At 40.0% G+C, this 27,913-nt stretch overlaps 2 protein-coding genes across 3 annotated transcripts in view; one reads left to right on the top strand and one right to left on the bottom strand.

The window, feature by feature from the left end:
- Window positions 1-6,241: 6,241 nt before the first annotated feature.
- TRIM77 (tripartite motif containing 77) lies at window positions 6,242-17,632 on the top strand. The gene is made up of 7 exons (XM_062197577.1): window positions 6,242-6,457; window positions 8,605-8,955; window positions 9,646-9,741; window positions 11,167-11,397; window positions 12,061-12,083; window positions 13,171-13,268; window positions 17,139-17,632. The coding sequence occupies exons 1-7, from the start codon at window positions 6,242-6,244 to the stop codon at window positions 17,630-17,632; spliced, it is 1,509 nt and encodes a 502-aa protein (XP_062053561.1).
- Window positions 17,633-19,092: 1,460 nt separating this feature from the next.
- FOLH1 (folate hydrolase 1) overlaps window positions 19,093-27,913 on the bottom strand; it is a 66,522-nt gene continuing 57,701 nt past the window's right edge. Inside the window, exons 19-20 of one of the 2 annotated variants that reach the window (XM_062196852.1) lie at window positions 25,077-25,302; window positions 19,093-19,357 (exon numbers count right to left, since the gene is read on the bottom strand). In XM_062196852.1, coding sequence (XP_062052836.1) covers window positions 25,113-25,302 — 190 coding nt within the window. In that variant the 3' untranslated portion in view covers window positions 19,093-19,357; window positions 25,077-25,112. Of the gene's footprint in view, window positions 19,358-22,765; window positions 25,303-27,913 lie in introns of those variants that run through there. The other variant, XM_062196853.1, reaches the window with a different exon arrangement.

The following is a 27,913-nucleotide window of genomic DNA, read 5'->3' as shown; positions in this document are numbered from 1 at the left end:
AATGGCTGCCGCGGCCGGCGCGCTGCAGCCGGTGCACCGCGCTGATCCGAAGGCAGGAGCCAGGTGCTTCTCCTGGTCTCCCATGGGGTGGAGAGCCCAAGCACTTGGGCCATCCTCCACTGCACTCCCCAGCCATAACAGAGAGCTGGCCTGGAAGAGGGGCAACCGGGACAGAATCTGGCGCCCTGGCCGGGACTAGAACCCGGTGTGCCGGCACCACAAGGCGGAGGATTAGCCTGTTGAGCCACGGTGCCGGCTAAAATAAACTTTCAAAAATGGCTTTGATCTTTAAAATCTACACTTCTCATGTGACGCAAGTATTCCCTAAACAAAATGTAGAAATAGTCAAGAAAAGTAGTATGAGAAAGGAGGAGGCTTAAATAGTTTCAAAGACTCCATTAACCTATAATGTTTGGAGGAGTATCATCCAGGGAGGCTGGGAAGAGTAGAAGTTCATATCTGTCTAGGATATCCAAATGTACATGAATCTCTCTATGCCAAATGCTAATAGTGAGACTCACTTGCACTGAGAAAAGGAAGAACTAGGAGCTTCTTCTCAGTGTAAATGAGCCACCACACAGAACAGCAGAGTCCAAAGTCATCAAGCACTGATTCTACGGAGGAGCTCATTTAAATGAAATTGGAATTTTTTATTTCTTCTTTTAAGTTTAACTCTTTGAAATTAGTAAGAAGAGAGTCATTGAGAGCTAAGAGGCAAAGACAACATGGAAACTTGGCCTGGCAACATCACTCCTTACTTCCGCAAGAGGGAGCACTGTCCACAGTCTGACAACTTTCCTAAGTCACCTCTCCTGCTTTCCATCAGGCAGCAGGTGACGGCCCATGTGCTAGGATCCCTGCAACCTGTGTGTGAGGCCCAGAATGAGCTCTGGGCTCCTGGCCTCAGCCTGGCCCAGACCAGGCTATTCCAGGTTCTTTGGAGTAAACCAGCAGATGGAAGAGCTCTATCTCTTTCTCTTCTTCATTTTCTGCTATTCTAAATTACTTAATTTAAAATTTTATGCACACACTCCCACATTCATTTTACAATCTATTGGGTTCTAATGATATCTCGGTTTCTGTTTTCGGCCAGACTCTTTTGATTCTCCACTACTCTGAAAAGCTGAGCAAGTAGACCAGAGACTCTGTCCCAACAGCTGCAGGTAGATGCTGTGAAGGAATGTTTCTTCATTGTATGGTGGCACATCTGCAGAGGCAGCTGGTACCTTTGTAGAGGTAGCTGCTATGAGAGCCTGGTTCCTGGACACCAGGGTTCTCTATCAGTGGTTGCCCTGTAGAGCACTGTGTAAGTCACCAGCAGGGTGGTAGCTCTTCTGGTCATGGCTCTGCTCTCTCCATCCTGGGATACCATCAGTATCATTACCAGTCAGTTCTCAAGTTCTTCATTGGCAAACGACAATCTATATATACATACTGCCTACTAACTCCTTGATAAATTGGAGCTAGCACCATTCCTGAACCACTGGTAGATGCTGCTGTCTCCTATTTGGGCATTTTTTTAAAATCTTGCCAGTCCAGATACATTTAAGGAAACATCACTGAATGCGATCCTATTGAAAGCACTCAACCGTTAAGAATCAAAATCTCATGACCTGGGGGCCAGTGCTGTGGCTTAGCGGATAAAGTCGCCGCCTGCACTGCTGGCATCCCATATGGGCACTGGTTCAAACCTTGACTGGTCCACTTCTGATCCAGCTCTCTACTGTGGCCTGGGAAAGCAGTAGAAGATGGCCCAAGCCCTTGGGCCCCTGCCCTCACATGGGAGACTGGGAGGAGGCTCCTGGCTTCTAGCTTCAGATCAGGTCAGTTCTGGCCATTGTGGCCATCTGGGGAGTGAAACAGCAGAGGGAAGACCTCTCTCTCTCTCTCTCTCTCTCTCTCTGTCTGCCTCTGCCTCTGCCTCTCTAACTCTGACTTTCAAATAAATAAATAAATAAATAAATAAATATTTTTAAAAATATCATGTCCTGTATTCTGTGAATTTGGAAAATTTGCAATTATGAGTTCCAGAAAGAAAAACAAAACTTTGAAATTTTTTACTAGAACTCCTTTGGCCTACTCTCTGCAAATCTTAAAGCTACTAGTTTAAGAACAAAAAATTAGTTTTTCTTAGGTTCATCAATATATAGATCCCAAGAGTTCATGTGGAAATGGAAACTGTTACTGTGATAAATGTGCTTGAGCCAACTAATGCCAATATTTTCTTTTCAGTTCTCAAAGAGGGTAGATTCAGGCCTTACTCTTTCCTGCTATTACTGTTGACAAAGTATCGTATGACTAAGAGAACCTGGCTCCACAGACCAAATGGTATCTAAGGAGGTCGGCATCTTAGAAAGAAAAGCCACAACCTGGATCACAGATGCCACTAGATGCACCAACTTTTGAACTTGAAGAGCCAAAATGTGATGTGCATGGAATACACCAAGGAGACAGCATAGATGTTAAAATGTCAGACAAAAAGTAAAAGCACACAAAAGAGCAGCTAGATCCTTAGGTATGAATAATACCTAGAATAGGGCTAGGTGTTTGGTGCAGCAACTAAGTCACCAGTTGGAAAACCTGCATACTCTATTGGAATGTCTGGTCCAGCTTCCTGTTATTTGGCATTCCAGGAGGTGACTGATGATGGCTCAGGTACATGGGTCCCTGCCTCTCACATAGGGGACCTTGACTTTGGATGAGCTTTTTCAGGTATTTGAGAAGTGAGCCAGTGAATGCAAGATAATCCCCCCTCAGGTAGAATGCAAATAAATTTTCAAAATAATAGCTAAAATTAAGAAAAAATATATGTGATCATTTGTAGAGTAGAGACAGTCAAAAAAGAACTGCCACCCTGAAAACTCACAATTAGGAACTCTCTTATAGGAAGTCAACAGTGAATACAGATGCTTTTCAAATTGCTTTAAAAATCAAAAATGCTATGGAGGATAATAATAAAGAACAATGTCCAGCTAAAAGATACCCTGGAGGCTGGCACCATGGCTCTCTTGGCTAATCCTCTGTCTGCGGCACTGGCACCCTGGGTTCTAGCCCCGGTTGGGGCGCCGGGTACTAGTCCCAGTTGCTCCTCTTCCAGTCCAGCTCTCTGCTGTGGCCCGGGAGGGCAAAGGAGGATGACCCAAGTGCTTGGGTCCCTGCACCCACATGGGAGACCAGGAGGAAGTACCCGGCTCCTGGCTTCGGTTCGGTGCAGCACCGGCCATGGTGGCCATTAGGGGAGTGAACCAATGGAGGGAAGACCTTTCTCTCTGTCTCTCTCTTACTGTCTATAACTCTCTGTCTCTCTCTCTCTCACTGTCTAACTCTCCCTGGCAAGAAAGAAAAAAGAAAAAGAAAAAAGAAGAAAGAAACCCTGGAAGAAAAGATATAGAGAATGTGAAATATGGACTGCTATGCATAGAATTGAAAATAATATACTTGAAAGTGAAAAAACAAAGATCTTAGAATGAATAGTCCAGACAATGCAAAACGGAAGGATGATGGAGAGAAAAAAACTATGACTTAATTTTGTTGCTAAAAATATTGTGCTGAATTGTATGAATATAAAAAAATCAAGAAATGTATACCTGCATCTACAGAAACAGAATTCATCCAATGAGAACAACAATTTAAAAAATTTACTGTTGGTCAAGAATTGTTAACCATACATCAAAGCCAAGAAAAGTATTATATATTATATTATATATGTTATAATATATATATTAATTTAAAATGTGCAGTTCTTTATTTAAAACATAGGGTATAGTGAGTTTTTGTTGAAAGGAAAATAAACATAAGTGCTTGGGCTCAAGTCCCAGATTAGCGGCTCACTCAAGAGTCTTGCTAATGAGGATCCTTTGAAGCAGTAAAAAACAGCCCAAGTGCCTGGGTTTTTATCAGCCACATGGAGACATGCATTGGGCTCTAGAGAGCTCTAGAGAGGAGAAAAGGATAGAGAAAGGCTGATTGACAGGTTATCACTTACAGTTAGATAGGAGTAAGAAATTCTGGGGTTCTGGTGCACAGTAGACTGACCATAGCTATGATAATGTACCATACGTTATTTTATAAAGATAAAGGAAAGGATTTTATATGTTTTCACCAAAAATAAATGTTAAGTGTTGAAAAGCAGTTTGTTCCTGTAAACTTGTTTAATTCTTAAAAATCAAGTATTAATACCAAATAATCCAGCACTTTAGCCCCTAAGTAACTACCCATAACTACTACCCTAATAAATTAGAAACATGCATACAAATTTCATAGTTATATCATTCAGAGTAGCCCAAAATTGGGAACAATTTAAATGTCCATCACTGGAGAATTGACATATACAATATAGTACATACCTAATATGGAGTAACACTCAGCAAAAAAGAATAAAATAACACAATAATTATGCATCTCAAAAACACTGTAATAAGTGAAAGAAATTAAATGCAAAGACTTATATATTGTGTAATGAAATATATAATATTTCTAAAATGGCAAAACTAGAAAGCACAAGAGTTGTTGCCTGGTGCTTTGAAATGGAGTAGGGACTAACTTAAATGGGCAAAGGAGGTCTTTTCAGGAGAATGTCGTGTTCCAAAATAGGAAGTGGTACTGGTTATATAAAGTAAATTTAAGAAAAATGTATTAAAATCATCAAACTGCATACATGAGGTGGGTGAACCATATGGTATGTAAATTATACAACTAAGCTGACAAAATACTTGAGAGTCCCCAAGAGCATTGGCTAAATGGGTTCCTTAATGACATGTTCTAAAATAAAACTAGAAAATTATTAAATATGTATTTACTGATCATTTGAAATAAGTTGTAACACCATAATCTATAGCAAAATATTTTTGTGAGAAACAGTACATTTTCTAAAACCACAAATATAAATAAATTAGGGCAGTGGCATTGTTTCCTATTTTTGAAAATCTCTTTAATGTCTTGCTTAGTAGAAAATATCTGGACTCTCATAGCTGAATGTCCTTCAATCTTGGGTAATACTGCTTGTCACAGTGCCCCCTAGAAACTATCCTGTAAACACAGAGAAGAACAAGAGTGCAGGAAGCAATTAATGACAAGATTGACAGAACCACACTTTGAGAATCCTCATGGTGAGGGCCTGTTTCCTGCTCACTTGTTGGTTGAAGGTTTAGGTGGGGAAATGGATGTTTCAGAGGTGGGACTTCCTGGGCTCCTGAACAACACGGCTGCATCACGTGTCTTGTTTAGGGGCAGGGCAGATCCAGCCCCTGACCACAAGAAAGACCCATGAAATCACTTGGCCTGGCCCTATCAAGGTAGCCGCAGGCAGGACTGGAAATTCAACAGGCTAATTTCTAAGCCGATAATTTTCTATGGCCTGTGAATGATGTTTTAAATATCCAAATGGCCCCAGGCAGAAAAAAATTCCCCACCCCTGTTAGACCCTGGAAAGCAAGTGTGCTGCACACTAGGCATCCCATTGCCCTCCCCTGGTGCCGTAGATGTAGGGCCTTATGGGACTGCATGTCCCACCATTCCCTTCTCCTCACCACAACCACAAGCTACAGTGTAAAATCCTGATCCTGGAATTCCAGCGTTGTGTTATCCAGGAAGATTCTATTGTAATTGTTTATCCTTGTGTAACCTAGAAGTATCATCTTTAATAAACATTAAGCTAAGTCAGAGGTTCTCAAAATACAGTCCAGGGACCAGCACCAGAAGCAGCATCTTATAACTGATTTGAAATTCAAGCTTTCTGGCCCCACCCTCCTGAACGGAGCCTCCGCAGTTGAGGCCCAGCAATCTGTAGTCTAACAAGCCTTGCAGATGATTCCAATGCACCAAGTAGTTTAAGCCATTAGCGTTGAAGTTAACCTGAGATGGAATCTACCTTTGAAAGGAAACCCAGCACAGGTGATGAGGAAAGCGCCCTCATTCACTTCCTATCTCCTCCCCTTCCTGTGTGAGTAGTTCTGGAGAGACAGTGTCAGTTCCGGCTTTGAGGGTGGGCATACAGGAGCAGACAGCAGAGACTGGCTGAGGACAAGCACTGACTGGAAGGTGAGAAAAGCGCACGGTATTAGCTGGATATTTCCAACCACTCAGAACTGTTTTTCTTTCCCTGTAGTTTTCTCTGAACCTTTAATGAAGTCTTTAGTCCAAGTTCCAGCCTCATTTCTGGGCCTTGTTTATAAAAGAATTGGGACCAAGTTTCACTTGTGGAAAAGCCTCAGTTGCAGTCACCTCAGTGGTAATATCGTGTATGGAGAAAGCCATCAAAGAAGCAGAATTGGGGCCGAAGCACCATGAACACCTGGAGACTTGCTCCAGAGCACCTCGGCAGGTTCCAGGCTTTGCTTTTCACAGTGAAACATGGATGTTGGTCATTCACAGGTCTTGGGATACCACAGAGAAGGCCCTCTACATTCGCTATCTTATTACAAAGGGGCACACATTTTTTGCTACTTGCAAAAATCTTGTAAAACACCAAATAACAAAAATATAAAGTATTCATTGAATGTTTAACCCCATAATAATAAATGACTTTGTTAATATTTACTACTTTTCTATAAATCCTTTAAGTTTCTGTTCCACAGGGAGAAAATTTTAAAATGTACTCTTTTGACTGGTAAGTTTCTTTTATGTAGTTTGAGAGAGGGAGAGTGAGGAAAAGAGAGAAAGGGAAGAAAAGGTATGAAATTAGTTGTACTTTTCACATACTACTTGTAAATCATGAGCGGTGGGCAGATTTTTTAGATCTTTAAAATAGATTTTATAGAGATTTCACTGATCACTAATCTTTATGGTATCTATATATCATTGAAAAACTCTATTCAATTATGTGTGTGTGTGTGTGTGTTCATGTGCATGTGTGAAGGGGTGAGAAGAAAGATGTTCTCACCCCTCACAAAGACTGTCACCTCTGAAGTGAGATAAGTAGTGGAGATAGTGTTTTTTTAAAGATGAAACAGATTCATACATTTTTGTTTGTTTTTCCTTGCATTTGTTGTGAGCAGTGGCCTTGAAATGAGGGATTGGAAAGGCAGGGGTGAATACTGAAGAAAGGCTTCCCTTAATGGTTTGGGGTACTTGCTGTCTGCCACAATGAGGACTGTGAATCAGACCACTAATTAAAGGAGCTATATTCAGAGACATTTAACAGGTGATGGCACCATTGAGCAAAGGAAATTTAAGCCCTGAATGTGTGCCCAGCTGAGTGTGTGGGAAAAACCTGGCCAGGACACATGAACTCACTTCTCAATACCTTATAGAATCTTCGCCAGAATTTATTTATTTATTTATTTATTTATTTATTTATTTATTTATTTATTGGCTCCACATGAAACTAGAGATGTCTTATCACTCTTAGCTGAGACCCACAATGACTTTGAGAAACTCTTACTAAAAGTCATAACAAGGCCCAGGACCCAGTAGATGAATCTATGGATTCATTTTGAGGTTTTCTGAAAGCCCAAATGTAGCTTTTTGTCCCAACCCTACCAATTGAGGACTACAAGAAGAAACTTCCAAATGGCTAAAGCCCAACTTCTGGATTATGAGTCCTTGGGCCGAGACCTCCATCTATTTCCTGCTGAAGGTCTTGAGCCAGGCTGGTGAGATGTAGGTAGCAATTCTTGAGATCTGTTACTGCTGTGGATTGTGACCATAGAAGTCTTAGAATCCTGAGCGTAAGAAATAGATAACACATCTATCCCAATTGTTATCCAATGTGTTTTTGTCCTAAATAGTTCTCCCATTAAGGATTCAAAAACAAATTTTAGAGCTTTATGAAGACTTCCTGGGTCATTCAGTTATTACTGCTACAAACCAGAGTTCTCTCTCCATTGCTTGTTTTTGTTGTTTTGTTTGTTGTTTTCTTTGTTGCCTCCTCCTAAGCCCCTATATACTTCCTCTCCTTCCCATCTCTGCCTTTCTCATGGTTGCACGCTTTTCCATCCTACTTTATCATTTTGCTGCTATAATTAAATTAAATCTTGTGCAAAGTACGGACCTAATTTCTCTTCTCTTCCTTTGTGTGTGTTTATGCATGTGTAATTTACATATTGGTATGCAGTACCTAAATATTTATGATATGATTTTGTACATTATCATATATATTGCTTCTCTAAGTGATGGGTATGGGAATCAAACCTGGGCAACTGAGCTTCCAACCTGTGCTTGTAACCATGATGCCATATTAGTACTGTCTTTCTGACTTGGGCATCAATGAACAGCAGAAACTTCATGTCAACCCCTTATAAGGTAAGCACTCAAGAGTTATTTTCAGATATATAAGAAGATCTCCCATCACCCTCTCCAGGATCCCGTATTCCCTATGACTTTTCAGGTGATCACCAAGGACTATCTTTCTCTAGGATTTGTTGGTACATTCAGCTAAACAAAGAAAATTTTACTTTGTAATAGATACAGTTTGAACCTCTTTTTCCATAACTGCATACAGAACCACCTTGAGCCTTCTTGGTAAATTTCTCTATAACTGCACCTCCTATTGTATAGAGGACCTTTTCTAAGATCTCTAGCTCTAAGTTCACCTCACATGCCCAGGGGTAAAGAATGATCTTTTCCTTTTGTTTTCTCAGAAATATGGGTTCTCTTTGCCTGCAGTGTTCCCTGAATAAGCTCATCTGCTCCATCTGCACAGACTATTTCACCGATCCTGTCACCATTAGCTGTGGACACAGATTTTGTAGTCCCTGTCTCTGCATCTTCTGGGAAGATGTCCAAACTCCTGTTTGCTGCCCTGTGTGCCAGAAAATATCACAGAAAATAGACTGGCAAAGCATTATATTTGCTGAGAAACAAACTGCTCACACTATAATCTGTATGATACACAAGAAAGTCAAAGACCTCATCTGTGAAACTGACAAGAAACTTCTGTGTGTGCTCTGCTCTGAATCCCCAGAACATGCCACTCACAGACTCTGCCCAATACAGCAGGCTGCTGAGTACTGCAGGGTGAGTATTGACACTGAAAACACCTTGAAGAGTGGATCTTTACCTGAAACTGACAGGCGAAAACAAGGATATGTCAGGTATTATTGTTGTTATCCTTTCATGCGATTAAAAAAAAACCAGAATTACTAACTATCCTGACTTAGTCATTATTCTGAACATGGGAAATAGAACAGTGAAGAAACCATACAAATAGCTCTGGTCACCTGTAGCTTACATTTTCTTGGGCTGAGACAGAGGAATGTGCAATCATGATAAAGATGATGATGTTAGAATTCTGGTATATCAGGATAAGTAGCAGTATAGATAAATTTCTAGTGGTCATGACAGTCACTGGCTAACTTAGTCATGATCACAATGAGCTAGTGTTACTGTTTCTAAATCTGCTCAGAGTGTCACAGACAAATGACAGCATTTCAAAACAAAATATGAAGTAAGATTCCCTTCTGAAAATTTACCAGGTTACATACAATTTCAGTACTGTATTACTCAGGTAATGGGTCACATTAGAGTCAGGAAATCTATTCTTGGTTTGAGAGATATCTCAGATATGACAGTCTTCTCGAGGAAATGTCCACTTTCTTTGCTGTCTTTATTCTTTAGTTACCTTCTGTATATCCACATGTCTTTTACAAGTAACAGAAAAGTACTATATTTTCTTCTCTAGTGCTCAAATTTATATTTCTTTTTCAGGAGAAACTCTTAATGCAAATGAAGTCTATATGGAAAAAGAGACAGAAAAATCAGAGGAATCTAAACAAAGAGACCAATATAATCAGAACATGGCAGGTGAGTTTTATAAGCCCTTGTCTCTCAGAAGCAGCTTGGGAAAGGACACTACATTAATACACAGGGGAAGAATTTGAGTTAGGTGATAATATCTCCTAATGGACTCACTAGAAAAAGCAGTACATGTTTCTCTATAGGGTAAACTAACCTTGAAATTTTATGCTGAACCCACTGTGCAACAAAATATTTTCCTGATTTGGGGATAAAGCAATATCTATGAAAGGATGAAAAAAATATGATGTCGCAAAATAGAATGCATTGATGGCAAGGATGAAATAAAAATGTGGTTCTATAAGTGGAGGACTTTATCCTGGCCAAGGAGGAATCACTGTGGGTTCCCTTATGAGTAAAGAGCTCTAGGTGCCAAGAGAATGGACAAATGGGTTTCTGAGAACACATGTTTCAGGGGCAGGAAATGCAATGTATAAGTCAAACAAATGAGTGGAAAATAATGCAAAATGTATGGATAAGGGAAGTGAGGTTTTCGGAAGGAAGACTTTTGGTGAGTTGTAATGCAGAGTTCAAACCTGTAAAAAGTGTAAGGGTTGGTCTCGCACATGGCCACAGCAAGTATGATCGCATTTAATCAGTAAGTCTGACCTTGATGGAAATAAAAGTTTTAGCAAGAGAAGGAGGTCATTTGGAAAGGAGGTTTTGTTCTATTATTTTTTCCCTAAGTAGTTCTGAAAATTTACACATGCTTAAAGGCTATATAGAAAGAATAGAAGAGACATTTTAAAAAAGCAATTAATTGAAAGAGAGATTCAGAGAAAGAGACCAAAAAAATAGACACAAACCCTATAAAGAAGGAGAGGGGGAGGTAAAGGAAAAGAGAGAGGGTGGGGGTGGGGACAGAGAGAAACATGAATGAAAAATTCAAGACAGAGAGAGATGGAGGTAGAAAGCAAGAATAAATATCGCAAGATAGTAGTCTAGAGAAAGAGCAGGTGAGAGTAGCCTTGGGAAGTAGGAGGCACAAAGAACCAACCACTGGTTAGAACATAGGGTTTGGAAATGAAAGTAATTTAGAAAGATAACGTCTGATGCCATCAGTTGTACTAAAGTAGTAAATTATTCTTTTACTGAGAGTGTCCAGTCAGTTTCTGAGAAGCTTTGAGCAGAATAGATTTTTAGATTTAGAAACAGAGAATACAATATCATATGAAACCACACGCAAATCAATTTTAAGGTTTATTTACATGAAAACATGGAAATTTCAAGGAAAAGATGTGGAAATGATACAGGAAAATTAATGAGTAGGAAGGAAAGATGCGAGGGAGGGAAGGTGGAAGGAAGCAAAATCTGGGATACCTAAAAGCATAAAGGAATAAAACTATATTACATCAGAAGGCAAAGCAGAAGAGGAGATAAGGACAGAATAAAACCAAATAGATCCGTGATCTAATGAGCCAAATGTCATTGCAGGCATTCATAAACCTACGGATGGTGATGATCAAGGCTGAGTACCCTACACTGTATCAGTACCTCCATGAAGAAAAGCAAAGACATTTGGAGAGCCTGGCAATTGAAGGCAGGATGATTTTTCAGCAACTGAAGAGAAGCAAAGCCAGAATGGATCACATGGGGCAGGTTCTGAGAGGAACGTACGAGGAGCTGAAGGGACTGTGCTGTGCAGCAGATGTGAGGCTGCTCCAGGTAAGGATGGGGGAAAGAAGTCAGATGGGGACCACTTCAATCTGTTGGAGTATCCTTGCTGACCTCCAATATTTTTCTGCTTCCAATATATAGATACTTCTTTCCTTACATTGTGGCAGCAGGTATAAACCATAGCCCATTCTCACTCTTGCCTTTTACTGGAGAGGAAAAACTATGTGGAAAGGTTTGAAGAAGAGATTCAAGATCGTTCTTTTCCAAAACACTGCTACTATACATGTGGTTTCTTAGCTGGGTGCATCAGAGTCATTTGTAAAAACATGGGAGTTAGTTGTGCATCTGGTCTTGTCAATTAATATACAGATTGGTGGGACTGATGGAATGTATTCACTCATTCAGCCTTTTGAGAAGGCTGGAGAGACAACTGTCTACAGTTGGCGACAAAGAACAGCACCTTCCTCTACCTTCCTACTTCTTCATCTAAGAACATCTTTCTATTTGATATTGTATCAAGACTATAAACTGATCCCCTGTGTGCAGCTGTGAGATAAAGTTTCATCTTTATAAGGATAAAGATAGGACAAATGACTATCCACAAAGGAAAGTGGTGATGGATTTCCCGTTCAGGCTCATATCCTTGGACTACACAGGACAGGAGAGCTGTCCTGTGCAGAACACTAAGCCTTCCCCTCTCTGTCTTTACAGGGTTTGGGAAACATACTGAAAAGGTAAGCTTGCCCTTCTAAATCATTATCGTTGTGACAGTGATCAGGCTGTTTCTGCTTGGATGAACTCATGCTTTTTAATGAGAGACTTCCATCTGTATCTTTTCCTTCTCTACAAAAAGTCCAAGTTTGGGTGGACTACCCACAGGAGAAAGTGGAAGATGGACTCAAAGCTTTATGTAGAAGTTCTATAAGAGAACTGTTTTTCCTGTATCTAGTTTTTAAAATCCTAATTAATTGAAGGCTACTTCAGTTTTGCTATTTGAAGACAAATAATGCCAGAGAGTCAGCAGTTGGGAGGATGGCAAGTAGAAGATAATTAAGTATTACCAAGATGGAATACACTGAAGGGGTGAGGCTCCTTACGTAGCAAGTGGCATGTTCCAAAATTCTAGCATCTGTTGCATTTCAGGAATTAAGATTATTGAATGACTCATCTAGGGAAGCTGGAAGTGTGAGAACTGACACAATGACTAAGTTGAGATACTCTACCCGGATTGAGGCGATAACAGCAGGAGTACATATTATGACATAAAGTGTCAAGGGGCCAGTGGTGTGATGCAGTGTGGTAAGGCCCCACAGCCATGCCAGCATCCAACATGAGATTCTGTTCAAGTCCCAACTGCTCTACTTCTGATCTAGCTCCCTCCTATTGTGCAGAGAAAAGCATTGGAAGATGCTTCAAGTGCTTGGGCCTCTTCATTGTATGGGACACTCAGATGGAGTTCCAGGTTCCTGGCTTCAGCCTGGCCCAGACCAAATCATCACAACCATGTGGGGAATAAACCAGCTGATGGAGGACGTTTCTGTCTCTGTCTCTCTCTCTCTCTGTTTCTCTCTTCCTCCCTCTCTCCCTCCCTCCATCCCTCCCTCTCTGCCTCACTCCTGCTGTATCTGTAAGTCTGGCTTTCACATAAATAAATCTTTAAAAACAAACAAAAAAAAATACAGCAATAATTGTACTATTCTTTTTTGCACTGTTTACTGAGTTCAATTCACATCTAGTTGTAAAGGGTGCTAATAGAGCATCTTCCATGGTTTGATAATGATACATTTGGAGAAGGTTGTCAGCAGGTCCTTTCCTTTGCAGGAGTGAGTCAGTGCAACTGTACATGCCTCAGCCTGTGAATCCACAGCTCAGTTCCTGGGCCATCACTGGGATGCCAGAAAGGCTTAACTTCTTCAGAGGTAAGAGGCAGTGCTCTGTGGCAGCAGCAGTAACATTCCTCACCTCAGTAGATTCTCATGCCGTGCCCTTTTCATTTCTGTTACTCTTTTCAACAAGGCTTTATAACTACCTTTATAAATGACAATTGCAGGAAGCCTGACAAAAACAAACAGGACATATTGTTGTATAATTTCATGAAATGAGAAAAAATAAATGAGAAAAGTCATGGAAGGATGATGTGATGAATTATTAATTTTTTTCATTATGGCACATAAAACTGTAAATTCATTCAGTTCCTTTTAATTATGGGTATTTTTTGATGTTCACATTCTTAGAAACTTCTTAGGACTATTTATTTATTTATTTTTTTGACAGGCAGAGTGGACAGTGAGAAAGAAAGAGAGACAGAGAGAAAGGTCTTCCTTTTGCCGTTGGTTCACAACCCAATGGCTGGCGTGCTTCAGCCAGTGCATCGTGCTGATCCGAAGCCAGGTGCTTCTCCTGGACTCCCATGCGGGTGCAGGGCCCAAGGACCTGAGCCATCCTCCACTACACTCCCAGGCCACAGCAGAGAGCTGGCCTGGAAGAGGGGCAACCGGGACAGAATCCAGCACCCCAACCAGGACTAGAACCCAGTGTGCCGGCGCCGCAGGCGGAGGATTAAGATATTGAGCCACGGCACCGGCCAAGGATTATTTAAATGTATACTTGGGGCTGGCTCTGTGGCATAGCAGGTGAAGCCACTGCATGCAGTGCAGGCATCCCATATAGACGCCAGTTCCTGTCCCAGCTGCTTCACTTCCGATCCAGCTCTCTGCTATGGCCTGGGAAAGCAGAAAAAGGTGGTGCAAGTCCTTGGGCTCCTGCACTCATGTGGGAGACAGAGAGGAGGCTCCTGGCTTTGGATTGGTGTAGCTCCCGCCATTGCAGCCATCTGGGCAGTGAACCAGCAGATGGATGACCTCTCTCTCTCTCTGCCTCTGCCTCTCTGTAACTCTGCCTTTCAAATAAATAAATAAAATTTTTAAAAAATGAATAAATAATGTTTACTTAAAGATTAAATTTTCCAGGAATGAATTTTCATGAATCATAAGATTTAATAAATCGTAAAAATATTTGTAAAAGCTGCTAAAGAGATTAAACCCACAACTCTCTGCACAGAGCTGTGTAGGACTGATGGAAATGGGGTAATTTTGACATCTAGAAGAGACTGTGGGATGAGATGTGCAGAGCTGTGATTTAATGGTCCCAAAGTCAGACATTATGATAAAATTCTTGAAAAAAGACACAAGAGGCAGCCATGGAGGTATACCATGTTAAGCCATTTCTTGCTTTCACCTGGATTGGGTTCTAAGCTTCTGGCTTCAGCCTTTCCCAGCCATGGCTGTTGTAGGCATTTGGAGGAGTTAATCAGGGAATGGAAAATCTATATTTCTCCCTCTCTTTTCTCTCTCTCTCTCCCCGACTCTGTCCTTCAAATAAATAAATTTTAAAAAGCACTATTGGAGGATGGTGCTATGATATAGCAGGTTAATGCCCTGGCCTGAAGCGCCAGCATCCAATATGGGCACTGGTTTGAAACCTGTGTGCTAACACTTCTGATCCAGCTCTCTTCTATGGCTTGGAAAGCAGTAGAAGATAGTCCAAAGCCTGCACCACAGCTCACTTGGCTAATCCTCCACCTGTGGCGCTGGCACCCCGGGTTCTATTCCCGGTCGGGGTGCCAGATACTGTCCCGGTTGTTCCTCTTCCAGTCCAGCTCTCTGCTGTGGCCCAGGAAGGCAGTGGAGGATGGCCCAAGTGCTTGGGCCCTGCACCCACATGGGAGACCAGGAGAAGCACCTGGCTCTTGGCTTTGGATCGGCGCAGCGCGCCAGCTGTAGCGGCCATTTGGGGAGTGAACCAACGGAAGGAAGACCTTTCTCTCTGTCTCTCTCACTGTCTAACTCTACCTGTAAAAAAAAAAGAGAGAGAGAGTCCAAGTCTTTGGGCCCCTGCACCTGGTTGGGAGACCTGGAAGAAGCTCCAGCCATTGTGGCCAATTGAGGAGTGAATCATCAGATGTAAGACCTACTTTCTCTTTATCTCTCTCTCTCTCTCTCTAACACTGACTTTCAAATAAATAAATAAATCTTTAAAAAAAAAAAAAAAGAAATAGCCCGTGAGTGTTTGATGCAGTAGTTAAAAGTTTAAGAGGCCACTTGCACTGCCTCTGTGTCATACTGGAGTACCTGGGTTTCATTCCTGTTCCAAGTCCAATTCCAACTTCCTGAGAGGCAGCCTATGATGGCTCAAGTACTTACATCCAGACCACCTATATGGGAGATCTGGATCGGATTCCAGGTTCCTGGCTTCAGACTGGCTCAGTTCTGGCTGCTGTGGATATTTGGGGAATGAACCAGTAGGTAGAGAATCTCTCTGCATCTGTCTCTCTTTCTCTCTGCTTTTCAAATAATTTGAAAATAAGTAAACTTTAAAAATGAATTAGAGTAAAGGCTCTTTTAAACAAAGGGCCCACATAGACTTTAAGTTCATTTCACATTTGCTCACTTAGAACTTAAGCAAATGAGTCACTCAGAGCTAATAACAATACCACAGCTTAAGCATAACTAATTTGGTTGTTATTTTATTACATTCATTTTATGATAGTTGAGTAGTAAAGCTTAAGTAAATCAAGGGCCAGTGGCTATTTCCTTGTAAATGTAAGAACAAGCTCCTTAATGTTTACTGGGCTAGTGAAAATGCAGTCAGAACTTTGCTTCTTATGTATTCTATACATGTTCTTCTGTGTGATTAGATACTTCTTTGCTATTCAGGCGGACAAAAAGTCCTTCCTAAACTCTTTCTTCATGTTTCTAGTGATATACTGTCTATACCCATTGTGTTAAAATGTGTGCTGGAGCTGACTAGTACTGATCTGTGAAAGCTAATTATTGAGTGTCTGAGAATTTTTTGAATGAGTATTAACTAGTAGATGATAATATCCTCAGCGAACAGCAAAAACTGGTTGTTTTTATTTATTTCCAAGGATTTATTTGACTGCCAAACATTTTCTAGACCACCACTTTAGTTATCCCTGTGAACTTTTAAACTTTCAAGCTGGATTCACTGTTCTCTTTTTTTTTTTCATAATACAAATGCACTATGGTTACAAATGTAATCAATGTCGAATATCAGTAGCATTTAAGCCAATAAGAAAATACTTTAAAGACTTTTCTTTCCAGAGTAACAAAATACAAATACTTGGTTAGCACTTCTGTTCTTTTTTTAACTTTTATTTAACAAATATAAATTTCCAAAGTACAGTTTATGGATTACAATGGCTTTTCCCCCCCATAACTTCCCTCCCACCCACAACCCTCCCATCTCACACTCCCTCTCCCATTCCATTTGCATCAAAATTCATTTTCAATTCTCTTTATATACAGAAGATCAATTTAGTATATATTAAGTAAAGATTTCAACAGTTTACACCCACACTGAAACACAAAGTGTAAAATACTGTGAGTACTAGTTACAGCATTAATTCACATTGTACAACACATTAAGGACAGAGATCCTACATGAGAATTAGGTGCACAGTGACTCCTGTTGTTGACTTAACAATTGACCCACTTGTTTATGGCATCAGTAATCACCCTAGGCTCTTGTCATGAGTTGCCAAGGTATAGAAGCCTTTTGAGTTCACTGACTCTGATCTTATTTAGACAAGGTCATAGTCAAAGTGGAAGTTCTCTCCTCCCTTCAGAGAAAGGTACCTCCTTCTTTGATGGCCCTTTCTTTCCACTGGGATCTCAATCATGAAATCTTTCATTTAGGTCTTCTTTTTTTTGCCAGAGTGCCTTGGCTTTCCATGCCTAAAATACTCTCATGGGCTCTTTTTACTATAGTGTACATTACCTTGGACCATAACAACCACAGTCATCACTTGCTTCTAATGGAAGACCTGAGGCGTTTGCAATGCAGCCCCTACTCTTCAGATATGTCCCAACTTCCTGCAAGTTCACACTTCAGTCCTTCATGGGCAGCTCAGATCTTCACCTCAGGCAAACACTATTGGGAGGTGGATGTGGGAAACTCCTGTAACTGGGTTATAGGACTTTGCAAAGAATCCTGGACAAAGAGGAACGACATGAGACTTGAATCTGAAGGTATCTTTCTACTTGCGTGTGTCAAAGTGGATGACCATTTCACTCTCTTTTCAACTTCCCCACTACTACAGCACTACATCCAAAGACCCTGGGGCTGGGTAGGAGTTTTCCTGGATTATGAGTTTGGCATAGTGAGCTTTGTTAATGTTGCCCAAAGATCCCTCATTTGTAGTTTCCTCTCATGCGACTTCCACTTCCCTCTTAGACCTTTCATTTTCCACGGACCCAAATGATCAGCAAGAGGTCACAAACTTGACCAAGGTCTTGGGAATTCTAATTGCAAAGGAGGCTCTCATCCTGGAGACTTATTTAATTGGGAAGATTATTTATAACTGATTGTCTTTAGCTTCATTTTACCTTTGGGAGGCATACTCATTTTATCATTTCTTAAGCTATTGATGTTTAATATGCATCTTATTTTCATTTGTATTCATATTTCTATTTTATTTAAATAAAATACTCTTTTATTATTGTATCAGATGCATTTTCTTTTCACTTGCTCTTGGTGCTAGCTAGAGGTGAAAGAATAGGTGGGTGTGGGAACAGAGCTAAGTAGATCAATGCAAAGCATAGGCAATTCTCCTTACTGAAAATGCTCCCTGGATCCCTGTGTCAGCCTGGAATTCTGTCCTCTCTACTCATTGGGCTGCATTCTCTCTGCCATCAGTTCCCAGCTTCCTGCACTCAATGAGATCTGATTGTTCTACAACCTCAGGAGCAACTTATGCTTTCCTTTTGTAAAATGCTAACAAAATTCTGATCCTCTTTTATAGTTTGCAAATAACAAAAGGAGAAGGCCAATGTCACTCCTGCTTATCATTCCAGGAGTTATATATATATATATATATATATATATATATATATATATATATGTATGTATATATATATATGTATGTATATGTATATATATAATTATTTATATATAATAAATCTCATATATAATGAGATATATTTAAGAAATATTTGAATAAGTAAAATAAAAAATGGATAAGAAAATTATTAAAAGTAAGGGCTATAGAATTAACAAATTGATGCTTCAATGTGGTTACATTAGTGTAAAAGATTTTGTTGAGGAATGTTACTTAAAGAAATGAATTATGCCATTTTTCAGTCTCTGTTTTACAAGTTCCTTACAACTGATAATGCAAATATGGGCTGTGTAAAGTTTGACTCCTCAAAAGAACAAAAAATTTTGATTCCTCAATATTTCTATAAGTGTTACTGAATAATGGCCAGAGTATTATAGGAATAATTAACCATTTCATTGGCATGAAAGTGGTACAGATCATACTTCAGTGCCTATGCACTGAGATGTGTATAAGAAGGAAACATATATGAACTGTCATTGTGGTACAGCAGGTAAAGACACTGCCTGTGACAAGAGCATCCCATATGAGCACCAGTTCAAGTCCCAGATGCTCCATTTCTGATCCAGCTTCCTGCTAATGTGCCTTGGGAAAGCAACACAAGATGTTTCAATTTCTTGAGCCCTTATACCATGTGAGAGACCCAAATGGAGTTCCAGTCTCCTGGCTTCAGTCTGCTCCACACTTAACCATCATGGCCATTTGGGGAGTGAACCAGAAGATTAAATCAATCTCTCTCTCTCTCTCTCTCTCTCTCTCTCCCTCTCTCTCCCTCCTCCCCTCCCCCTTCTCTCTCATCCTCTGTTTTCCTCCTCCTCCTGTTTTATCACTTCCCATTTCTTCATTCCTACTTCCTTTTCTTTTCCCCTTCATCCTTCTGCCTTCCTCTTTTGTTTTCTTCCAAGAGAATTTCACATAGACAATAGTCTGAGAACCAGATTTACTTCTCTGTAGGTGTAGGAGGAAAGAAACTACTGGCGGATTTTCAAATAGATATGTAGATATTATTCAGCTTATAGTGACTGCTTCCATGAAATAACTCATGCAAATTAGGTAGGCATATTCTTCTCAACGATGTTGGAATCCATGATTCTAAGGCAAAAAAAATAGTCAAAAAGGTGGGAATTATTTGTGGTTCATTAAAGAAGATATTTTGAAAATCTCAATAATACTACTGTGTAAGAGCATTCTCTGATGACTATTTTTGACTATATGCTAGTTTGTATGTCAAGACAGGCCATGCATTGCATATAAACTAAAGAATAATGAAGGAAAAATAGGTTTCTTAATCCATTTAGAATGTTGATTTATCAAACATGGTCTTTCCCCCATGGCTTGTTTATAGCCTCTCTGATAAATGGACATGTAGTCAATATTTCTAGTCCAATCCTCAGCAAGAAAAAGTAGGTAATATTCCACCTAACAACCATGTTTTTATTTTAGTAACTTGTTGTAGTTGCCATTTTAATCTATCTTCACTAATGAGGTAATGAGACTATTAAGACTTTATAAAAGGTGTTCTTACTCCTGAAAAGAAAGGCAAGGAAAAGACAATTGCTTTATCTTCCTCTGAAAAGAGTTTAAAATAGTGCCTAGAACTATGATTTTGTGACCACAATGTGTGCTAGCTTAGAGAAAATACCAAATATCTGGAGTATGATTGAGAAATGGAAGACTTGAGTCTTTGACAATGTCTTCATGATATTAACCAATCCTGGATCTGATAATCAACAAATGTAATAGAAATTATGGAAATAGAAACTTACTACCACAACAATAATATATTCAGGAATCATAGAATATAATGGATGTGAATACAACTGGATGCGAAGTATCATTCCAAAGAGTACTCCTTCATACAAGGCTCATTTTCAATCACTGTCAGACAATATATAAAACTCGACTATTTAGTTTTATTTAAGAGAGAAAGGGGGAGAGAGAGGGAGAGAGAGGTGGAGGACTCCAAGATGGCGGAATAGGAAGGGAGCTCACTGATAGTCCAGGAAAGGATAGTTTAATAAAAGTGGAGGTACTGTAGTCTCAGGAAAGAGTTAGGGAAAAAAACTGCAGAGGAAACTATCCAGAATTATAGGGACACGGTGGACCTATGTAGAGGGCATGGGTTCCCATGGCTCAGGAGCCCAGCTGCTGAAAGATTCTCCCCTCCAGTGCTGGAAAGGGAGGTGAGGTGAAACCATAGTAGCCCGAGACACTAGTGGAAAAGTGGCAGGAAGAGCCTAGAGGGAACGAGGCTTGAAGCCCTGTGGGGGAAAAGTACACCAGCCTAACTAGAGGAGAGAAAAAAAAAGGGACTGGTATGGACATGATTCTCTCTCTCCACTCACCTAACAAAGGTGAGTGAGACAATAGAGCAGACACCATTTTGGACATACGTAACAGCTGTGCCAGCTCGGGGCTGCGCCCACCCTCAGCCAAGCAGAAATCCTGACTCTGGTGTGGAGAAATAACAGGAGACTAAGACCTAGTGAATGTGGAGCTTATGAACCAGGACTGTAGAAAAAAAAAAAAAACTGAGGATATGTGAACTCACAGTGTGGCTGAAATGTGAGTAGTCTCAGTGGGAGACACCAAAAATTCAGGCGGTCTTGGCTACCCGGGGAGAGACATTGCAGGGGAATCTGAGCTTCCACTGAGGATTGCACAGATCCTTTGTGTGGTCCTTGAGACAGAGCAGACAAATATTACACCCACTGGGGCTAGTGCTCAGGCACTGATTGCCATTGAGGAGAAGAGCTCAGCTGAGTGGAGTTACTTCCCTTCTGAAGAAAAAAGATTTACCATGCCAAACCTGGGTGTGTCACCTATGGCACACTCTTAATCCCAAAGAACTGAACAGAGCTCTCTGGCCACACCAACCACAACCTCTAGAGATTCACCAAAAGCAGACAATCCACTTAATCCAGAGTCATACTATGATGAGAAAAGCCATCACTGAAAAAGTTGCTTTTTATAAACTTCAGGATAGTTACAATCCTTTGAGTGCCTTCTGATGCTTTCCATGGTATATCTAATGCTTAATGTATGTATCATCGTTCCTATGAACCCCTTGAATTCTAGTAACATTAAGAATTTGTCTCTCTAACATGCCAGCTTTTTTTAAAGATTTATTTTATTTGAAAGGCAGAGTTACAGAGAGGCAGAGGCAGAGAGAGAGAGAGAGGTTTTCCATCTGCTGGTTCACTTCCCAAATGGCTGCAAGGGCCGGAGTTGCACCAGTATGAAGCCAGGAGTCAGGAGCTTCTTCTTAGTCTCCCACTTGGGTGCAGGGGCCCAAGGACTTGGGTCATCTCCACCACTTTCCTACGCCATAGCAGAGAGCGGGATTGGAAGTGGAGCAGCCGGGACTTAAACTGGTGCCCATACAAGATGCCAGCACTGCATGTGGCAGCTTTACCCACTGCATTACAGCGCTGGCCTCCAGCTTCTTTCATATTTCTAAAATTTTTGAATAGCATGATTGCTTTGCCAGTTTGGGTATAAACAAATAAGATCATTTTGAAATAATTTGATAGTTCTCAGAAAATTAAAGATGCACAAATTTTACAACCCTAAAACTTCATTGTAGGTACACAGTGCCAGGAAAGAAAATTTACTGAATATTACACAAGGCAACATGTTCATAGACACAAAATATAGAAAATATCTCAAATACTAGCAGAAAAATGAATAAATAAATTTTGCTACATGTCATATCCATCTTTTTATGCCAAATTCATACTTCATTGCCATTTCTTTTTAAATGGATCTGGGACTTTGGTTTGTTTTTTTCAAAGTAACAGAATGTTAAATTTTGTGAGTGGAAGGCACTGAAGAGGCATTGCAAGAATGAGTTTTCCGTGTGCTGACTTGAAAGTCTCCTGCAGAGAAGATGATTTCTCCAGTATCTGGCCCCAGTGGCATTACCAATACTCAGATCCTTAGTGCAGGCTGATGCTGTAGTACCTGGTTTCTGTAGTTTACAATGGCCAGCAGAACTCTGTATCCATTGAGCAGATTTATAGTGGAGTGCCTCTGGTAAGACATTTATACATTAAATGCTTTCCACAGTTGCCTTCTAGGTTTCTAAGTTTCTGAGGGAATTCTGGGATGTGGATTTGCAGCAAGTTCTGCTAATGTAGCACCACAACAACTCTTCTGCCAATGAATGAGGCCTACAGGGTAGGGGAAACTGAATCATCTGCTCCCAATCAGCCCAAGAGACAGTGGCCACTCATTATCATACTTTTCATGGATCTTTATGAGTTCTCTGTCTTGTAGTGAACAATACTTCATTACTCCAGAGCTTTTATAATTCATCATCCCTTATATTAACTTTCCTGCTTATGTAATTGTGCAGTTTCTCTGTCTCAGTGAGTGCTGACGGACAAATATCGCATCCATACAAGTACATATCAGGGAATTCTGGTTAACTATAGCCACAGTAACACATGGATGAACTTTTTAAGACAAGTCAGTCAAGTACCAAAAAAAAACACCTATAATTTTATTAATAGAAAATTCAAAAATGTACAAAATCCAAACACGTAAAGGGAGCAACCATATGTGGGGCAAAACTATAAAGTAAAACAGAGGAATCACACAAAAGATTTCAAGAAAGTGATTATCATTGGCAGAAAAGGCACAACTAGTCAGCAGTATCTTGGGGATTTGAAGATACTGGTAATGATTCTTCCCTAGTCCAGTTACTGGGTTTACAAATGTTCAAGTAATCATTTTTCACTATACATGTATTTTATTTATAGTCTTTTATACAAAATAAATGCTTAATTTTAAAAAGTAATAAGTTACAGAGTCACTACATTTATTAGAAGTGTGACTAGATCAATTTCCAAACTTTTGTGTTACGATAGTGATCCTCTATCACTGGGCAGCCAGGAAGGGCCTGAAGTCTTAGAACAGCCTTGTGTATCTTTGCCAATGTGCTCCACACCAACTGTTGATTTTCTATGTGTGCAATGACATGAGTAGGTTTGAAAGTATTGTATCAGCTGACGCCGTGGCTCACTAGGCTAATCCTCCACCTGCAGCACCGGAACACCGGTTCTAGTCCCAGTTGGGGCGCTGGATTCTGTCCCGGTTTCTCCTCTTCCAGTCCAGCTCTTTGCTGTGGACCGGGAGTGCAGTGGAGGATGGCCCAAGTGCTTGGGCCCTGCACCCACATGGGAGACCAAGAGGAAGCATCTGGCTCCTGGCTTCGGATCGGCACAGCACGCCAGCTGTAGCAGCCATTTGGGGAGTGAACCAATGGAAGGAAGACCTTTCTCTCTGTCTCTCTCCCTCACTGTCTAACTCTGCCTGTCAAAATTTTTTAAAAAATAAAGTATATCAAACTTGATTCCCTGATGATACCAGTTCAGAGCTTTACTATATTAGGCAGTTCTCCTTAGATTTAATATTTAGTTCAACTTTTCAACTTCACAATACTTTTCTATCATCAGAATAAAATTTGTGCATTTTTTTTATCCACAGGGAGAGGAAAACTAATGTGTATATAACCTCCAAATATGCAGTCTTCAAAAGGTTCATGGAAATGTGCACTATGCAAAATATGGAAAACAATGTAAGTATTTAAAAAAATTTGAACCTAAGTAAACTCATACTAACTTAAAATTGAATGTCTGAACAAGATCTAGTTTGTGTCACTAAGAAGAGTAAGATACCAGTTAAAAAAAAAGAGCTTCTGTCAGAGTAACATGAATTTTGCTAAAACTGAAGCAATTTATATAAACACCAAGCTGATGGTGAAACTTTGGTGGAAGAATGGTGAAATCATTGATGTTTTGTGAAAAGCTTATGAAGACAATGTCCCAAAGAAATCCTCAATTTGAAAACTGAGAATTCATTTTAAGAATCTGTAAGATCATGTTCAAGATGAAGCCTGCAGTGTAGACCATACACATCAATCTACAAGGGAAAAAAATGAATCTTGCTCTCATGCTCTTATTGCAGAAGACAAATGATTAAGAGCAGAAATGATAACCAATGCCATATACATCTCAACTATTTCAGCTTACATGATTGCGACTGAAAATTAAAGTACAGCATACTTGGTCCTCTATGGGCGCCAAAACTGATGCACCCAGATAAGCTGCAGATAGAAGAGAGCTTTCAAAGAAGATTTGAAATAGGTGGGATAAAGATTCTAAAGTATTTATTTCAAGGATGGTAACAGGAGATTAAGCAGGTCTTTCCCAGAACAATACTGAAAACAAAGCATGATCAAAGCAAGGGATACCAGGAGATGGAAGGGGTTCAGTCAAAACAAAAGCAGCCAGGTAAAGAGTAAAGGTCATGGCAGTAGTTTTTAAAAATTCTCAAAGTCTACCTTTATTATTCATTGTTCACTTTCTCAAAGGCAAAAGAAATGATAACATCTGCTTATAATTAGAGTGGTATGGAAAGGTTAGCCAAAATGTTAGGCAAAAAAACACTGGAGAATCCTTCTTCCTGATGTTCCTGCATGTTCCTCTTATCCAGCAAGGCATCCAACTTACAGTCCTGATCTAGCTCCTACTCAGTTGTTTTTTACTAATTAAAAAAATTGTTTAAAGGGCACTGAATTTTCCTCAGTTCATAATATGGAAATATTGCATTGACATGGCAAAATTCCCAGAACACTCAATTTTTTAAGGGTGGACTAAAAAGATGGTATCGTCACTTACAATAGTGTCTTGAACTTGATGGAGCTTATGTGGATAAAGTTTTTATTTTTTACTTTATCTTTCAATTTAATTTTCCTACAAAATTTTGGGAAACAAATGGGCACTATGGTTCTTTCTGACTGACATACCATACGAATTCAGTTTGTGTTCTCTAAAGAATCTTCTTAGGCTACTTCTCTTAAAGTCCCAGCTGCAGCCTGCACTGTGAAGGCTGCAATAGCAATCTGTTTCTTCACTTCTTCCCACGCCTTGGAAGGGTCCTCTTTGTTTTCAATATCAAAAAGAGCATCATAAATTCCTGGGAATGACACTCCTGCATATTTGTTGTGGCTGTTTGGAGCATAGATGACATGCCTGTTGATAAAATAGTTTAGCGTTAGTTACCTAAATGATATGCAAGAGAGAAAAAAAAGAACAGTCAGTCTATAGTTCCTGGATAACTTATCCATAATTTTATGATTTTAATATACCACTTATAAACTGAACTTCTATGTTCAATTGTCTCCAAAGACTAGTATAAATGTCCTGATTATATTTTGACTTTAAGCAAATAACAATAACAATGATAGCAACAACAGCTGGTTACCCATTATTGGTGATATTTGTTATTTTTTCCCAAACAAACCTTTTATTTAAGGAATACAAATATTAAGCATTTCATAAACACAACTTTAGGAACATAGTGATTCTTGCCACCCACACTCCCACCCTTCCTCCTCCCTTTCCTATTCTGCGTCCTATTTTTTCCTAAGACCTATTTTGAATTAACTTGGCACCAGAAGATTAATTCTGTACTAAGTAAAGAGTCCAACAAATTGTATGAAAAAAAAAAAACTGCTCTTCAACAGTTGAGATGAGGGCTGTTCAAAGTCATTGCATCTTGAAGCTAATTTCACTTTTTTTTAGAAGCATTTTTTAAGAAAATTAACTTTAAAGAACTCAAGAATGATACATCTTTTGTGAACACTTAGACATAATGATAACTTATGAGACCTAGGAATATCATCCACTTAATAAAATGAAGTAAATCCTTGAGAACAAGCTTTACTATTAACTCTCATAATACAACTCTTTGAGGACAGAGGTCCTGCATGGGAAGTTAGTACACAGTGACTCTTATTGTTAATTTAACAATTAACACTCTTATGTATAATGTCAGTGATCACTCAAGGGTCTTGATATGAGCTCCTAGGCTAAGGAAGCCTTTTGAATCCACAAACTCCTTCTGTATTTAGACAAGGCCATAAGCAAAGTGGAAGTTCTCTCCTTCCTTCAGAGAAAAGTACCTCCTTCTTTGATGACCAGTTCTTTCTACTGGCATCTCACCCACAGAGATCCTTCATGTAGGCCACTTTTTGCAACAGTGTCATGGCTTTCCATTCCTGAAATGCTCTCTTGGGCTTTACAGCCAGAACAGAATGCTTTAAAGGCTGATTCTGAGGTCAGGGTGCTACTTAAAGCAATCATCATTCTATGAGTCTGCTCTATGGTCTGCTTCCCATGTTGAAGTACTCATTCCTTTTTAATTTTATTATTATATTTTATCTATTATCACCAAACACTTAATCCTATTTATATGATCATTTTAATATTTAATCCTATCTATATGATCACTTTAAGACTTAAAATGTTATTTTTACCACCCACCCAGCTTAAGGAGATTTGGGGTTCCATGGCAAGTTTTTAAACTGTGCACTTAGAAGTCTGTAGGGATGTATGCAGAACTACACAGCTTAAACTTCATACATTTCATCGTTACAACTTTAGGAACATATTGGTTCTTCCCACTGTGCCTGTCTTCCCACACACACTCCAACGTCCCTTCCTTCTCCCTTTTTTACTCCCACTCTTACTTTTTACTAAGATCTATTTTCAATTAATTTTATACACATGTTTAACTTTATGTTAACAACTCAACAAATATTATGGGGAGAAAACTGTTACTCAACAGTCAAGAGAAGGGCTGTTCAAAGTCATTGCTTCTCAAAGTGTCAATTTCACTTCTACATATTCCCTTTTAGTTGTTCTATTAGTTATCACAGGTCAGGGAGGACATATGGTATTTGTCCCTTTGGGACTGTCATATTTCAATAAGTGTGATGTCTTCCAGTTTTATCCATTTTGTTGCAAATGATCAGATTTCATTTTTTTCTAACCTCTGTGTGGTATTCCATGGTGTACATATCCCATTTCTTTATCCAGTCTTTAGTTGACAGACGTTTGGGTTAATTACATGTCTTAACTATTGTTAATTGAGCTGCAATAAACATGGGGGTACAGTTAAGTCATTCATATACTGATTTCATGTCCCTTGGGTAAATTCCCAGGAGTGGGATGAATAGGTCATATGTTAGGGCTCTATTCAGATTTCTGAGGTATCTCCATATTGTCTTCCATAGTGGCTTTAAAAACTTACATTTCCGGCCGGCGCCGTGGCTCAACAGGCTAATCCTCCGCCTTGCGGCGCCGGCACACCGGGTTCTAGTCCCGGTCGGGGCACCGATCCTGTCCCGGTTGCCCCTCTTCCAGGCCAGCTCTCTGCTGTGGCCAGGGAGTGCAGTGGAGGATGGCCCAAGTGTTTGGGCTCTGCACCCCATGGGAGACCAGGAGAAGCACCTGGCTCCTGCCATCGGAACAGCGCGGTGCGCCGGCCGCAGCGCGCTACCGCGGCGGCTATTAGAGGGTGAACCAACGGCAAAGGAAGACCTTTCTCTCTGTCTCTCTCTCTCTCACTGTCCACTCTGCCTGTCAAAAATAAAAAAAAAACAAAAAACAAAAAAAAACTTACATTTCCACCAACAGTGGGTTAGGATACCTATTTCCACATATCCTCGACAGCATTTGTTGTTTGTTGATTTCTGTATAAAAGCCATTCTTACTGGGGTGAGGTGAAACCTCATTGTGGTTTTGATTTGCATTTCCCTGATGGATAGTGATCCTGAGTATTTTTTCATGCATCTGTTGG

The sequence above is a fragment of the Lepus europaeus genome, chromosome 7, assembly GCF_033115175.1.
Source record: "Lepus europaeus isolate LE1 chromosome 7, mLepTim1.pri, whole genome shotgun sequence".
In the NCBI taxonomy this organism is placed as follows: domain Eukaryota; kingdom Metazoa; phylum Chordata; class Mammalia; order Lagomorpha; family Leporidae; genus Lepus; species Lepus europaeus.
This window is presented reverse-complemented; position numbering and strand designations above follow the sequence as displayed.

Excerpts from the sequence above, each read along its gene's own strand:
- TRIM77 (XM_062197577.1), top strand. The coding sequence starts at position 6,242 with ATGGAGAAAGCCATCAAAGAAGCAGAATTGGGGCCGAAGCACCATGAA. Across the intron at positions 6,458-8,604 it reads TTGCTACTTGCAAAAATCTT|TGTTCCCTGAATAAGCTCAT; the intron begins GTAAAACACCAA and ends CTTTGCCTGCAG. Across the intron at positions 11,398-12,060 it reads CAGATGTGAGGCTGCTCCAG|GGTTTGGGAAACATACTGAA; the intron begins GTAAGGATGGGG and ends CTGTCTTTACAG.